Source organism: Etheostoma cragini, chromosome 7 (assembly GCF_013103735.1).
Source record: "Etheostoma cragini isolate CJK2018 chromosome 7, CSU_Ecrag_1.0, whole genome shotgun sequence".
Lineage (NCBI taxonomy): Eukaryota > Metazoa > Chordata > Actinopteri > Perciformes > Percidae > Etheostoma > Etheostoma cragini.
Genome location: NC_048413.1, coordinates 12,541,547 through 12,556,810, shown reverse-complemented (window position 1 = coordinate 12,556,810; position 15,264 = coordinate 12,541,547). Strand labels below are relative to the sequence as shown.

At 39.8% G+C, this 15,264-nt stretch overlaps 1 protein-coding gene and 1 non-coding gene across 4 annotated transcripts; one reads left to right on the top strand and one right to left on the bottom strand.

Moving 5' to 3' along the window:
* Positions 1-195: 195 nt before the first annotated feature.
* Positions 196-267, bottom strand: trnaa-ugc. The gene has a single exon. It is a non-coding gene; the product is annotated as a tRNA-Ala (tRNA).
* A 5,052-nt stretch (positions 268-5,319) lies between these two features.
* On the top strand, positions 5,320-14,462 carry LOC117947489 (tumor protein p53-inducible nuclear protein 2). Of its 3 annotated transcripts, none has more exons than XM_034876466.1 (5): positions 5,320-5,612; positions 8,977-9,338; positions 10,048-10,609; positions 10,719-13,719; positions 13,774-14,462. In XM_034876466.1, the coding sequence occupies exons 2-4, from the start codon at positions 9,215-9,217 to the stop codon at positions 10,984-10,986; spliced, it is 954 nt and encodes a 317-aa protein (XP_034732357.1). In that variant the 5' UTR covers positions 5,320-5,612; positions 8,977-9,214; the 3' UTR covers positions 10,987-13,719; positions 13,774-14,462. The 3 variants fall into 3 exon arrangements, with proteins under 3 accessions (XP_034732357.1, XP_034732356.1, XP_034732358.1); XM_034876465.1 differs by having other exon boundaries at positions 10,045-10,609; XM_034876467.1 differs by having other exon boundaries at positions 5,323-5,612; positions 10,453-10,609.
* Positions 14,463-15,264: the final 802 nt, after the last annotated feature.

The following is a 15,264-nucleotide window of genomic DNA, read 5'->3' as shown; positions in this document are numbered from 1 at the left end:
GAGAAAGCCAAAACTCAGTTTCCTTTGTTACATATTCTGATTTGAGGTTTAATAACATTTCTGATTGACTGATAGCAAGGCATTTGTTACAGTACAATACAATAAATTCTCAGGAATAGAACTTGCCTAATAATTTTGCACACAGTGTACTCAGTACAGCGGCAGAAACTGAAGAAAATGTGAAATCAAAAGGAGTGGAGATGCCGGGGATTGAACCCGGGGCCTCATACATGCAAAGCATGCGCTCTACCACTGAGCTACATCCCCTACTGGAGATTTGCTGAACAATTAAAGCTAAATAAACATTTCAGCAAAGGTGGAGCACTTGACGTTTGTGTTGGAGGGGAAAGTTGAGTGAGGTGGCTATTTCTGTTCTGACTGAGTCAAAATTATGTAACATCAGGTCACAACATGGTTTCAACTCTTGACCCAGCTCCATGTACTGTTTTCTTATGTGTGTGTGTATGTGTGGTTAGGAGGTTTGTTAAAAAGTGAATTGAAGCCAGTCGCAGGGGGAATTAATGTAAAATAAAGTGTATTTTTACTTCAGTTTTCTTAGATGTTTTGTCTTGCTGTGTGCTATTAATAGCCTGCGGGTCATATTTTGGTTTCACATATGAGCAAGGGGCTTCTTTTCCTCCCAAGCTAACTTGGAGGGAGAGGACACATTGTTGGGGATTAGGACGAGTTGTGAAAGAATTAACAAACAATAGCACAATATATAAGACCAGTCAAGATAAACTCAGTCAAGACACAGGTGGCCGAAATCCAGAGCTTTCTCATCCCCCAATGTAGCCTACGTGGATGGAGCCCCTCGTTTCATAATGTTTCATGATATCCTCCAGGGGAGCGTGAATGACGCCTGTCGTGACCCTCTTCAGAGCACAGCTTGTCCTCGCTCATGCTGTGTTTATCAGCACATCGGTGCCAAGTACACCACTTTTAGGCTCTGTTTGCTTATGCCTTGTAGGGACAGACCCATGAGATGCACACATGGCATGAGGACTTTAGTAGGTCTGAAGAAGGCAACAAAAAAGAAGGCAACAGAGACAGGATGAGAGACTGCCACCTTCCCAGCTTCTTCACTCTGACTGTAGAATGAAATGCCTGCAGAGGGGTCTACTAGGAGAAGGAAGGAACACTGGTTGATATCAGATCTGTTGGTGTTATGTGGATTTGGAATGGGGACAGGAACACACCATATTGAGCCTGTGCAGAGGGGTTAGTATCAGACTGTAGAGGTCTGGTGAGGGCAGTATGTACAGACAGGCTGTATGTAACAGGAGATGCAGAAAGAAATACTTTATCTTAGGACACAGACCTCCGGACGTAACAGTGGACAGTGCCCAATGGGAATTGAGGGCTGTAACTAATAATAAACTAAAGCAAATGACACTACAGGTATTCATAATGAGTATCATCAGCAAAATACACTCAAAGCATTAACATGAAAGTGCTCATTATGCACAAAAATGTCCCCTGTGAGGGATACATTATTGAAATGTTAATATTGAGGCATTTTACTGCTGGAGCTGGTTGAGATGTATCTAGTTTTAACTACTTTGCATGCCTTTAAGGATTTTAATTTGTAGATTATGTTCTGAATTCATTGTTTGGTTTAGAAAATGTCACAAAAAAATAGTCAAGATGCCTATTGCAATTTCCTAAAGTGCAAGTTGACATATTGTTCTTATTGTATATACAGTCCAAAAACCCAATATATAATAACCCTAACATATATTCAGCCAAGTGTCAAATTTGAATTAAAACTGATTTTGATGTGTCATTCTTGTCTTACAGTAAAACGCTAAATCAATTAGTCAAATGGTCGTCAATTAATTTCTTGTCAAACGTCTAAAATGACCCTGATGTTTTGCATGTTTGTGTTTGTCAGTATCTTCAGACATAGATGGAGATCTCTTCACTAGCGTTTTAAAGGAATATAAAGTTTGACATTTAGGAAAATACTCAAATTTTTCTAAGAGTAAGATTAAAAGATTGAAAGCACTCCTATGTGTGTGCATTATCCATGGAGCAAGAGCCTCTCACTAAGCTCAGTTAAGTGTAAAGACTGCAGAAAGAAATAAATAGCCTGGCTCTCTCAAAAGTTCATAAATACAGCACTAGCACTTAGACAAAAGTGTAAAAACATTGAGTTGCAGTGACACAGAGAGTTATATGGTAACTATTTTAGCAGGTCTGATCTAGTATCTTCTGCTGCTGCTTATCATCTGTCAGCAGCAGGGGCTCAGAGAGGCCTGAGAGCAGAGAGAGACATGGGAAAAGGCTGCAAAGCAGATGAAAAAGATATTGGTATGATCGTATAAATATTGATGTTAAAGAATTAGAAACCGGACACAATTTAAAAATGTAAGTTTATTGGATTTAAGCATGATTACTTATACTTCATGAACCAAATCATGCATGAAAATTTGTGTTCAAACCATTACAATTTACTTTTCCTTTCCATGTTTTCACATGTTCTCTTTTTAAAATGCATTCCTTCAGGAAGTTATTCTTGATGTTTCATACAAAAACATAAGCCAGCAGAACATTGTGTGAACAGAAAAGACATAAGGTGACTCTGTGAACTTTGAGTGGTACTGGCTTTTAGAAACACAGAGTCCCCTTAGGATCTGTTATGTCCCCAATTAAAGGAAGGGATGAGTTGTCAAATCAAATGACTTCTCACAAACAAGTTAGTTTACTTTTTCAAGCAACAACACGCAGACAACAAGCTGGACTTCTGAGTCAACTTGTCTATCTCCACACCTCCATCTAACCACCAACAAAAAATGCTAGTATTTGTGTGCATGCCTGTCATTGCTGGGCCAAGGATAGGCATGCTGTTAAACAAGAGCTGCATGTAACAATATATATGTACATGAACATGATGTATACTTGAACATGAACCTAGAGAGGGTGGTGGGGGGGGAGGGGGTTTAGACATTGCTGTGACCTTCCACCTATTTCTTCAAGCAGCTTGGGATACTCTGGGAATCATGTAAGGCCAAGCAACGTCAGTGAAAGCTCTGGTATATGGATAAAGAAAAGAAAAAAAGAGGCAAACAAGGGCTTGTTTGTGAATGACGTGGTTGTGATTACATCTATTAAGGGACATTACTACACATATCTTGAATTGTATTACTTATTCTACATCAAAGCTACTGACAGGACCACAATGACACAACAAGTGTCACCAGACATGGGACTTCTGATGACTAATTTGAGAACTCAAACAAAAGCAAAGATGCATAATTGTTCTTGCTAAATGTTTGGGTTCACTGTGTTACCGGGGTTTTGACATCGTTAACACTGCAGGATGTTTGTGTGTGTGTGTGTGTGTGTGTGTGTGTGTGTGTGTGTGTGTGTGTGTGTGTTGCCTAGCACCTGGTAACTGTATAGCCGAAACCTTATCATCGCTCCTTTAGAGAGCTCATGCTGTGCTGGACTCTTGTTATCTTCTCTCACCGCTGATAATAAAGTGACATGGTCTATGGCCAACAAAGTAGTCTCCCTGATCACTCGCAAGCACGTTCACATGTGTAATAAAATATAAAATACCATACTGAAAACTATAAGTGCCATGCAAAGCCCTGAAACAGAACACAGTCATTTTAGGTCCACTGACAAATGTTAAAGTATGTTCCATACCCAGAGGTTCTGTTAATCCCATTAAACATTATTAAAGATTGGTGAACAATACACTTTACACTTAGTATAAGTATTGTATAATCTGCAAACAGTAATGACAGTATCTTTTTGACAAGTAGCTATGTGTCCCTTTGGCCATGGAGAAACAAACAGTTTTTTTCAGATTATAGTCATAAATAAAGACAATGCATAAAGATACATATTTGTTAAACTACAGATTTCCCCTAAATTTGATAGCATTCCAGTTTCTCCAGGGTAAAACTCAAGCATAATCAGTCATGTTGGACCTACTGGATAGCAGGGAGGACATCCAAAACCCTGATACAGTACAGAGTAAAGTGCAGGTCCAGGTTTGTGCAGACTAGAGTAAAGCCTCAGAGATCTTGAAAACCAGTCGTTGTGGCCAGACGTTGGAGATACATTAAGTTAAGTGCTCCCAGCTTAACTAAAATAATTCCCTCTTCTGCTTCAAGCCATGTCAGCACGTTAATATGTGGACATAAACATGCACATATTGACACATGTACACACATGAACACAAGCATGCGGTGAGTATACCCTATTGGTTTAAATCCATTAAAGTACACGTGAGAATACTCTATGGACTTCATTTAAACACAACACAGGATGATCTCTCACCTAGAGAGACACACACATGCATGAACACACACACACACACACACACACACACACACAAACAAAGTCCCCAGTTTGGATTAATCTGCAATCAATAATAAAAGGCAATGGGTATTCTCAAAGCTTCATTGCAGACTGCAGAGTGTAAAAGTGACCACCAGGGTTTGTAAAACCTCTCCACAGCTCATTGGTTAATCAAATGCTGCAGTCGGAAAAAAAACATGTCTGATTGGTTCATATAGACTGAGTGGCACATGGAAGTTTTTCCAACCAAGGCAGAGTTAAAAAATGTATGGTTAGGGGGAGAGGAAAGAGCTCTATTTACAAAGAAAATGTAAAGTAACAATATCACTGCATAAGGAGAGCTAATGTGGTTTGTGAACTTCAACAAATATAATAATGTATAAGGTTGGCATGAGCATTTGTTTTGGATCAATTGTATAACTCTGCCACAAGAGGAGACTGTGCAAAGAAGATTAAGTTACTCTGTCTCTTACATGTTGGACAATGTTCAGCACCCGATGAAAAAAACATCACTCAAAAATTATGCAATGTTTAAAACAAACATCCACAGAGTAACATACAGTATACAACACAGATACTGTTCTGCACTGTGTGTGGTCCACATTTAATTAAGGATGTATTATTATAGGTTAGTTGCAACAGCCTCAGATCTGGTGTTTGATTGTTTTTTCTGTAGCTGCTGTTAACATATGTTTATCGTCTCTTTCTACAGAAGGGTTATATTTGCATTGGGTTGTGTTTGTGAGCACCGACTCAGGATCGGTTTACCATCCCCCAGCCATGACTTCGAACAGCGGGTAATGGGAGAAGGACAAGCTGATCCCGGATCAGTTTCTGAGTGAAGTCACCGTTTTCATCTGGGTGCAGGTTGACAGCTCCTCTCGCCCAGCCCCCATCCTGTTACCTAGAAGCCCGGCTTGTGGCTTGTGTAATATTCTGATTGGCTGGTTTAGTTGATGTGGGCGGGGAAAGGGGCACGGCCGATCGTATTGTGATCTCACAATCAGCTGTTTTGTACGTTGTACATTCTGATCCAAGGATCAGCTGGAGGCAGCAATAAACCGAAGGAAAATCTGCAGCGGAAAAAATATAGGAGAGGGAAAAAAAGCTGCAGATGTTATGATCTAAAAACATCAGTGTAACATTTTTACACGAAGCCCTTCTTCTAAGAAGAAAGCGATTTATTTTTGTATGTTTTAACTACCTCACTTAAAGACTAAAGCTATGCTTTAAGAATTGTTGTTGTTTCTACTGTGTGTGAGATCTCGTTTACAACTTGAATAATATTTCAAAGGCAGGTAAGCTCTTCTTTACTTTTTATTTAAATCTGATAACTTGGTGTGTTTAGTGTTTTGTGTGATTTCATGATGTATCAATTTGCCAGTAAACCGAGTGCATTCCTTAGCCTAAATATTCCAGGCTAGGCCTACAGAAAATATCAGATATCAGCCATCATGAAATAAGTAGAATTAGATAGCTTTGTTTGTCACTGACATTAAGAGAATATGCTTGACTGCTGCGTTATAATAGGTAATGGCCTATTATTAGGTCATGATTTAAAACAGCATAGCAAACCAAACGGCTTAATCAGGTCGATTCGAGGTCTTATATATCAAAAAATGGCACGAGCCTGCATCCGAATATATGTATCAGGATGGCAGCAGCCGTTGGAAATTGCACCAAATGCTGATGTGGAGTCGATGGCGGATGTTGATGTTTTTCTGGGAGGCGGGGACCTTGTAGGCTCAGGTTTTCTGCAATAGTTTTCTGTTGTAATCAATTATTTTATATTCTGTGAAATATTATAGTATAATGTAGGCCTATTATCATCAGCCTATGCAGGCGATGTCCTTCGTGCATTGTCGCTGAGCCACAGCTGTCATTGCTTGACCCTTCAGCTGTGGAGCTTAGGGTACGGATAATTCATGTTTAATCTGGATACTCTGTGTAGCTCCAGAAAGTCTTGTCTTCTCTCGGCTGGTTGGCTGTCGACAATCTGAAGCCGAGGTTGATGTTTTGTAATTGTGTTACATTAAATGGAAACACTGTTGCTGTGGGCAGCGGATTTTTTTTGTAGGCTAAAGTCAATGGCTTTCGACTCCGACGATGACCGTCGACAATAGCAGCTATAGTCACATATGGATTGTTTTCGTTAAGTGTAGCAAAATGCAGATGAGCCATAACAACATATTTGTAGCATATACACGGTCATAACATCTTATATTTTCGATGTGTGCTATTCAGATGTCTCCTTTTTTTTTCTTCGGTCGCCAAAAAGGCTGGAGCCTCTCTGGCAGCGTCAGTGACGTGCACATGACGTCACATGTATCTTGTTTTTATTTCGTGTGTCCCCTCCCATCCTGCACTGCTGCTCCTCCTTTAAAAAAAAAAAAGACCAATGTCAAAAGAAAGATAATCCATAATTCAAGGTCTTTTTTATATTTTAGGATGTGCAGTACAGTACCTGTAAAGTCTTATTTATAGTGTGACTTTTAAATAAAAACCAAATATGAGGCCAGTTTTTACTCCTACTGACTAAATCAGAATGAGGCCACATCTTTCTGCTGTAGTGTGCATGTCATATTGTGTCTTTTAGGTTTTTCTGGTTAATGTATTAGATATGCCCAGATTTTACTAATTTATTAGTTTATTTGACAGGGACAATGCTCATTGATCAACAAAAAAACACTGTTAATGAACAAAAATTTAATGTGTTGACCAAGGCCAGATATAAAAAAGGCATCCTAAAAATAGAACTAACTGATCCGTCAATTTAATTTTACAACAACATATTCACAAGATAGTTCTGTACAACTCCACCAATAATTAATACCACAGTGTAGTTACACATTATAGGGAGAAGTAAGGGAAAAAAGCAAGCACTGTTAAAGGAAAAATAGCAGTGTAGTTTTCAAACACATCTCTCTACATTTGCCCCATCATCTCTCACATATAATATTTTTTATTTCAAAAAACATTTATTATTGCAGGTGATAATACTTCTACCTATGCCAAACATTAAGGAACTGTCTTCTCCAGGATATAGGCTATATCCGTGTTGGTCATTTGTTCTCTATTGTTAGTATTAATAGCTATATTTACACTAGTCAGATAGCCCTGAATTGGCTGCTACAGCCACCAAACAGTTTTTTCAGGGAAATGCTATATGTAGTCAGTGTTGAGTGTGTGTGTGTTCTGTACATGTCTGCTGCACCTTATGCAAAGCAGGCCTCAGGCCTTGTCACCAAAATTTTGTTTATCAGGATTGGTCGTGGTCTCATGACTTCAGTTTATTACGTTCAGGAATGCATTAAAACAGGTTCACACTCAGTGAGTATCCTTTTGGATTTCCTTTGCACCCCCCCCCCACTGAATAGGATTTTTAACACACCTTTGCAGCTATTGCTCCATTTTTTTCCCCCAGTATATTTGTCTCTCATTTCCTCTTGCTATTTCAAGCATCCACCCATGCAGTTTAAATGATTATTCCATCTGACATAAGAATTCTCAGGAGCATACTTCATGGTTGCGAAAAGGACGTTTTTGCTCTCTTCTTCTAGCATCCATGCATCCATGCAAATCTCCCTCCGTGTGTCACCTTTGAATATGTGCTCCTTTATTAATACCAACCTCTGTCATGTCTTGATCCACTCATGCAGTTGGTGAAATAGTTGAAAGTCAGAAGCACATATTGGATTTCTGTAAAGACAGATCAGGCGGTGGGTCAGATAGATTTTAGACTGAAATAGTTTATGATCTGGAATTTAAACCTCTGCAACTTTGAAACTACTATACAAAAAACCCAATGCAGACATTAAAGCATTTGGGAAGGCCCCAATTTTACCTAAATAATCAAGAGATTTCTTTAAGTGTGTGAGAAAGTGTTGGCAGAGGTTTGCTCTCTGTGATCTCTTCTGTCATTCCTTCTTCTTCTGCACTCACACATACAACTCAGCCTTTGAACATGAAAGGGTTAGTCTTGTAAGCTAGGGTGGTTCAAACATCTATTCAACATTACATAATCGTGTTCACCTTCACACACTTTTCCTTGGCCTCAGCACCTTCTGTCCTAATTACTGCTTTCTGTCTTTGCATTTCAACATTGTGCACATTCACTTTGTTTGACTTTTTGTATTACCTCCTCTTCTTCTCTGGCCTGTCCGTCTGTCCTGAACCTGTGCTGATTGGTCATCTCAACTTCACGGGGGGAGGGGAGTGCAGTGCAGTGCAGCCATTGTCCACCAGCTTCTAGCCTCAGTGCTGTTTAATCACTTTGATTAAAAGTAGGAAATGTGTTGCTTTATTCAAGCCGATCTTAAGATCCCCAGTTTATCTAATATGCAAGCTATACAGCAATGGTCTTCTGGATTTAATGGCACATTGTTTGTAGGCTTTTCAACTTGCAATTACAATACAGGTCAAAGGGCTTTGTAGTTTGAATCTAAAAAGTAGTCCCAAATCATTGTAATGTTTCTTGAAATAACTTGAAGCTCTTACTACACACGTTGCTCATTGGGCATGTCTAGTGTTCCCTAACTAAGCAGTAGAAAATTAACCCAATAAGTGACTTCTCTTTTATTGTCTTCTTACAGTTTGTTGATAGTGAAGTAATCTTCTTCTGATTACCACTGACCACCCTTCTCTTTCTCTCTCTATCTCCAGGCCTTTGCTCCAAACCAAGTGAATCCTTACATTTGCACTACTGAAGCCTGTCCACTCTTGTTTGTCAAGACCGAGATCCAGCAAAGGGCTTCAAGTGAAAAAAAGAGACAAAAAAAATCAGAATCGCTTAAAAAAGCAACAAGCGATATCTGAACATAAATAGGAAATTCAAAAGGCAGCTACAGCTTTTTCTTTGCGGAAAACAAGAAGTCATCAACACTTGACGAAACAAGCAGTCATGTTTCAGCGTTTGAGCAACCTGTTGTTTGGGGAGGTAGAAGAGGTAGAAGCTGAGCTGAAGGGACCCAACCCTTGTGTGACGGAGGCCGACGAAGAGGGATGGATGCTCGTCAACCTGCCTGGTGAGTCTCAGCAAAGGGAGGGCCATAGTGGCTCAGATAGGTTGGTGTGAAAATAGTCAAATTGTGTTTGATGTTCAAAGATTGAGATAGCTGTTCCCTTTGCATGTATATAATACTGACTAACATTTGAAGTCTAGAAGTAATGATGGGGATGATGGGGTGAGGTGAAGAACCAGTTGGGGCGTGGCGCAACTACACCGCTGTTTACCCATATTGCTGCAATACCAAAAGTGTTGTCTGTCAGTTGATGGAAACACATAATTCTCTGTGAACATACATCTCCTTCCTCTTTGTTAATGATCTCAATCATGATGAAGGCAATGATTGAGTATGAAAATTTGCTTTAGTGCCTTTTCAGAAGCCAACCAAACCTCAAAAGCAACATAAAAGTACCTCTCAGGAGAGTCAAGGCAAACATTTTGTCACTGGCATAATCACAACCTTAGAGGGTCAACACAACTAATGATGTGACTCTTTTATGTTTTGTGTTTCCTTACCCCCTCTTCTTCCCCTCCTCCAATTTTTTAAAACTCCCTTACATTACCCACACTGGTATGTGTGCGTGTGTGTATGTGATCCCTAAAAAATGACTCCCTTCAACCTGCATGGCTTTTTGAAAATGTACCACATCTGCATCATTTTTGCAACATCCTCCCACCTTAAACATCTGTCTTTATTGACCGACTCATTGCTGCCATGTGCTCAGAAGAATCTGACTGCATGGTGCAAGCGGAGGATGAGACGGGAGCCCCACTGATTACACAATCATTCCCAGATAGTAACCTATCAAATCATCAAGTCACACATACAAGGACTGACTGCCCGGCCCCTATTCCCCTTCACCCCCACAAGCGCCGCAGGACACATAAAGGCCGGGCACGAGGTGCGGTAGCACTATCAGACCCCCTGTCTTGTCCAAGCACTAGCTCGTCAGATTCAGGTGCCACCACACCTGTGACCCTGCCAAGACGGGGCAGACTATCCACGCCGTCCTCCACCCCGTCATTGTCCCCTGGCTCTGGAAGTGATTGGGGGGTTAGAAGTAGGGCAGGTCCAGAGAGAGGCTGCATGGATGAGAGCTGGTTTGTCACCCCTCCCCCCTGTTTCACTGCAGAGGGAGCCACAGCGGAGGCCAGCCCAATGGAGGACCTGCTCATTGAGCACCCCAGCATGTCTGTGTACGTCTCACCAAGCAACTTCTCCATGGTCTCCAACAGCAACCTGTCTGTGGTGGGAGAGGAAAGCATTGTCAGTCTGGCGAGCAGCGTGAGGTCAGGAATGGCGTTCCATATGCTAGCTAAACTTGACCGTTAACTGCTTTTTCAGCATCAGCACAACTATCTCAACAATCACACCTTCATTTTTTCTTTCCCCTTGCAGCAGAGTGGCAGAACCAGCTGGTTCCCCCGCCAGCCACAGCACCATGCCCACCAGGGTGAGCCGTGGAGCAGCTGCCCAGGCTGGAGCTCTGGCCAAGGTCACCCAAGTGGCCAGGGTCCAGCGTAACAAAGCCCGCTTCGAGCGACGCCATCTGGGCCGTAACCGCATCCAACGCCAAAACCGCACCAGAGAGCAGGTCCCTCGCCACGCAGCCCATGCCAGAAACACCTTCCTTCACCAACCCAGCAAGCGTAACATCTGCCACTAAACTCCCCAGCAACCAGGGGGCACTGTTTACTCTGAGGGCATTAGTAGTACACAGTCAACTCCAATACACACTATTAAATGTATTCACCCATTGCATATTTGCTTTCATTTCAGCACATTTTATCATATTACACTCAGATACCAGTTGACCATCTTTTTAATTTTGGTCTAATAGTCACAAACTAACTCCACCTGGTAGTTTTGTGCCCCCGTTCTGCTGTTATGAACCAAGCCCTCTGAGTAGTTCCATACCTTCATTATAGTTGTTGTCTATTGGAGTATCCAAACTAAAACTAAAAATGTCTTCATAATATTGATACAGGTTATACTTAGAAACAATAATGTCTGAGAAAACAACAAAAACTTTAGCTCTATTGATTTTTAGTAAAATATTGTTTTCTTACACTCTTCCTTGAGGCATGTTTTTTTAAATAATTCAATAATTTAATCCCTAAAGTACTGCTGTGAATTTGGAGATAATGATTTGAAATTTAAGACATCAAGTGTACTTTAAGATGTTTCTGGTGGAAACCATGCAAGACAGAGACAAGTTAATCCACCATGTATTCAAAAGCTTTAGTACACAGGTGGTTGATTTTTTTCAGAAAATGTGGAAGGATATACCGTTGGTGACGAGAAGGAGAGGAAAATCATTAGGTCTGTCAACTTGTAAAGTAAAAGACAAGGCATGGGGCAACCAGTTTCATCATAGGAAACAAACATTGTGATATTTCTGTCTTCTCTTTGCGAAGGATGAGAGTAAGTAGAAGATTGCGAGAGAGCAAAACAGACTAAAGAGTAATGTCATGAATTAGAACTAGACATTAAAAAGAATGTGGTTAGCGTGAAACAGTCATAGGAAAGTGTTATGTAACCCTGTGAGCAGCCTGTGAACATTTAGAAAATGACCCTTGTTTTGAATGTTTCATCTGTGTTGCTCTGGATAAAGAATCCAGAGCAACACAGATATTTTTGTGAATATGAAGATTGGTGTTATGGGCACCCTTAATAAATATATAAATGGAAAAAATGTATAAGGAGTATAACTGGAGTTCAAGGGAAAGGCTACAGGGCTTGCCTTTGGGTTACAGGGTATGGCAGGTTAAAGTAAGTGCAGAGCGGTATTGATGGCAACTCTTTATTTCGTTTTGTGACATTGTTTTCTGCTTATTTTGTCTTGTAAATCAAATATCATTTCACAGTCTCTCTCTGCATGGTTCAACCAAAGACAGAAAAAAAGCTTGTTTCTCTCAGACAAAGTACACTTTTGGCTTTTAAGGCCATCAAATAAAAAAAATAAAAAAATAAAAAAAAAGAAGAAAAAAAAGCTCCCTGTGGTTAAAACACCGCATGATGATCATTAAATGTGTGATCCGTAGACTTAAGTAATGTGCCCAGCACACATCAGCCATTTTCATCCGTAGTGTGTGCTGGGATCTTACGTTATCCATGTGAACACCAAAACGAAAGTACAACCTATTTACACATCAGTGCATTTCATTGAAAATTCACTGACCGCCCAGGAGGCAACTGTCAACAGGCCTAATTGTCTTGCATATGGTCGTACCAACCCATTGCGCTCTAACATCTACTCCATTGCTTTCCACTTTCTTGTTAGCACATCCAGCTCTAACAGTTTCCATCTAAAGATCTAGCTTACTGATATGTATTCAACAACAATAGTAAACAATGGTGCTGAAGTGCATACTAATGTTTGTAAATTATTTGAGACATGGATGTAAGTTTGCACTGTCATACATTTTGTGAGTCAAAGTTTTAGCAGTGTGCTGTGTGCTTGTTTTTCTTTTGTGATAATTATTTTCTTTTTGTTTTGATTAAAATTGTGTGTGAGAAGGTGTACTGACACGTTGCTAGAAACTCTTGAAAAAACAAACAAGAATAATGGTGATTCTGTTGTAAATATTACAAAACAATTTATAATGCTCCGTTAGATGTCAAAGCCTCTCAGGACTTGAGTCCACAACGTTGTGTCCGAAGGGACTAATGAGAATTATCTCTATGCCTCACCTCTGTGCTCATTATAAAATCAAAAGGGCATTTCATTGGCCAAAAGCGGTGTGTTTGCCCCTACTTCAGTCTTATCTCTTTGAGATGCACCATAAAAAAGCACTAGACTTAGAGTTGGTAGGCCTATGCTATAGGCAAATACTGCCCTCCAGAGGGTCCACTTAGCACAGATGTATGAATGCAGGTGTGGATATGTACAATGACATGATTTTACTACAAAGTGTTAAAAGGACATATTGTCTGGGGATTCATGTCAGATTGTTTGGAAAATGGAAATGTCTTGTCTTATTTAGATCATCTAGATGAGTAAAATACATTATTTTCCCATGAATGACGTATACCACATTGTTTTCCTTTCTGCCAATAATCCCATACATGACTGTTTTATCCATCCAACATCCGTTAATGTATGATATAATATGAATTGTATATGTTATTCTGTTTAAAGATGACTATTATGTATCCTGTTGATTCCTCCTAATGGTGCACGAGATGGATCTGAGGGGATGTGTCTAACCTGCACACACAGACACACACATAGATAGTGATCTCTATTACTATTCTAATTGATTGTGTTTCCAAGTTGTATTAGTTGTTTGTTGTAAAATACATACACAAAGAAAACAGGGTAATAATGAGAGATCGTTTGTGTGCGTGTGTGTGTGTGTGTGTGTGTGTGTGTGTGTGTGTGTGTGTGTGTGTGTGTGTGTGCGTGTGTGTGTGTGTGTTTGTGCATACAAAAATGTAAAGACCACCACAGATGCCCCTCTACCACTACAAACATGTCCTGTGTGCTTTAATTTGATGTCTTCCTTTCTCACCTGCATCATGTAAAATAGGAAATGTGTTCTCAGTATATTGTGTGTGGTTTTTGGAAGGTGTGGTTTAAGGGTGAAAGTCAACATTGAGGAGAGGGAGTGGTCACCTGGTGTACTGATCCTATGTGGATTATGGACAAGTAAAGGGTGAGGCAGGAGATAGTTTATATATTAAAAACAATATTAAATAGAATAGAATATGCTTGTATTTTCCCATATAATTATTATAACAGTGGTTCACCAATAGGACATTCTAAATGTGAGGCATTGAATGTCTGGGGAGTTTCCAGTGGGAGTTCTATATGTTTTATGTTGTGCCCTAAAAGGATGGCAGCTTAAGAACACTTGGGGTTGCGCCCATGTTACATCTAAACTAGTACACCCATCCCCTCATAAAAATGAATTATAGAGACACATAATATTTGGTGTATCTGATATCTACAGTATGGTGATTGTGCCTTTCACTATTTTGGCATGGTTTTTGTGATGTACTGATTTTCCCATCCCCAAAGTGGACGGTAGTCCACTGACAGGCAAGACATATGCAAAAATCAACTGATGACTTTTTCAGCATCCATTCAGAAATCACAGGTACACACCAAAAAAACAACAACAATAAATACTCAGGTTACCGCCTGAATCTTGTGTCATTATTTTCATGTGGGATTGAATGAGGTTGAGCTTGTGATCAATTGTCAGTGGTGGAAGGTGGCTCCTTTGAAAAGTACCACAATATAAAAGTAAAAGTTTTGCATTCCAAATAATACTTAAGTAGAAGTAAGAAATTATTTTCAGGATTTTTTTCATATCCACAAAAATCCTCATTATGCAGCAAACTGTCCTCTGTCAGTGTCATAATATGTTTAATAATTATTACGGATGTATTTACATGGAAGCAGCATTTTTTGGTTGTAGCTGGTCAAGGGAGTGCTATTTTGGTTATTTTTAGTTTACATTGAGTGGAGTAAAGACATGCCACATTATGTAAAGTAGAATATAAAAAACATAGAGTGAATAAATGGTAGTAGGCCTATCAGTAAAGTGCAAGTGTCTAACAGTTGTAGGCTACTTATGTACGTGTATTTTGTTAGATTCACTGTGTAAAACTAGGCGGATGTTTACAGTATTCAAAAAGGTAAGATGTAAACAGACGGGTGTAGTAAGCGTAAATATTGCCTGAGCTACTAATGAATCTGGACGGGGCGCTATAATGCACAACATGGACTAAAAGTAAGCAAACTATGAGAAAAGTAGATGGATTAGTGATTATATGTAAACAAGCAAATTTTAGAATAAGAATAAGATCTAGTTTTGCAGCTGAGTGCTCAAACGTTGTATTTTGCTGAGACATTTGGTGTTGAGTTCCCCTGCAGTGTTACTGCCTTTCTGTGGATTGAAGCTGGTAAAACAATGTCCTGTTGAGGAATCAGTAT

What these genes read in the sequence shown, in the direction of transcription:
- LOC117947489 (XM_034876465.1), top strand. Translation starts at nt 9,215, where the DNA reads ATGTTTCAGCGTTTGAGCAACCTGTTGTTTGGGGAGGTAGAAGAGGTA. An exon ending in GATGCTCGTCAACCTGCCTG is followed by an intron (nt 9,339 to 10,044) that starts GTGAGTCTCAGC and finishes CCATGTGCTCAG; the next exon opens with AAGAATCTGACTGCATGGTG. An exon ending in AGTCTGGCGAGCAGCGTGAG is followed by an intron (nt 10,610 to 10,718) that starts GTCAGGAATGGC and finishes TTCCCCTTGCAG; the next exon opens with CAGAGTGGCAGAACCAGCTG.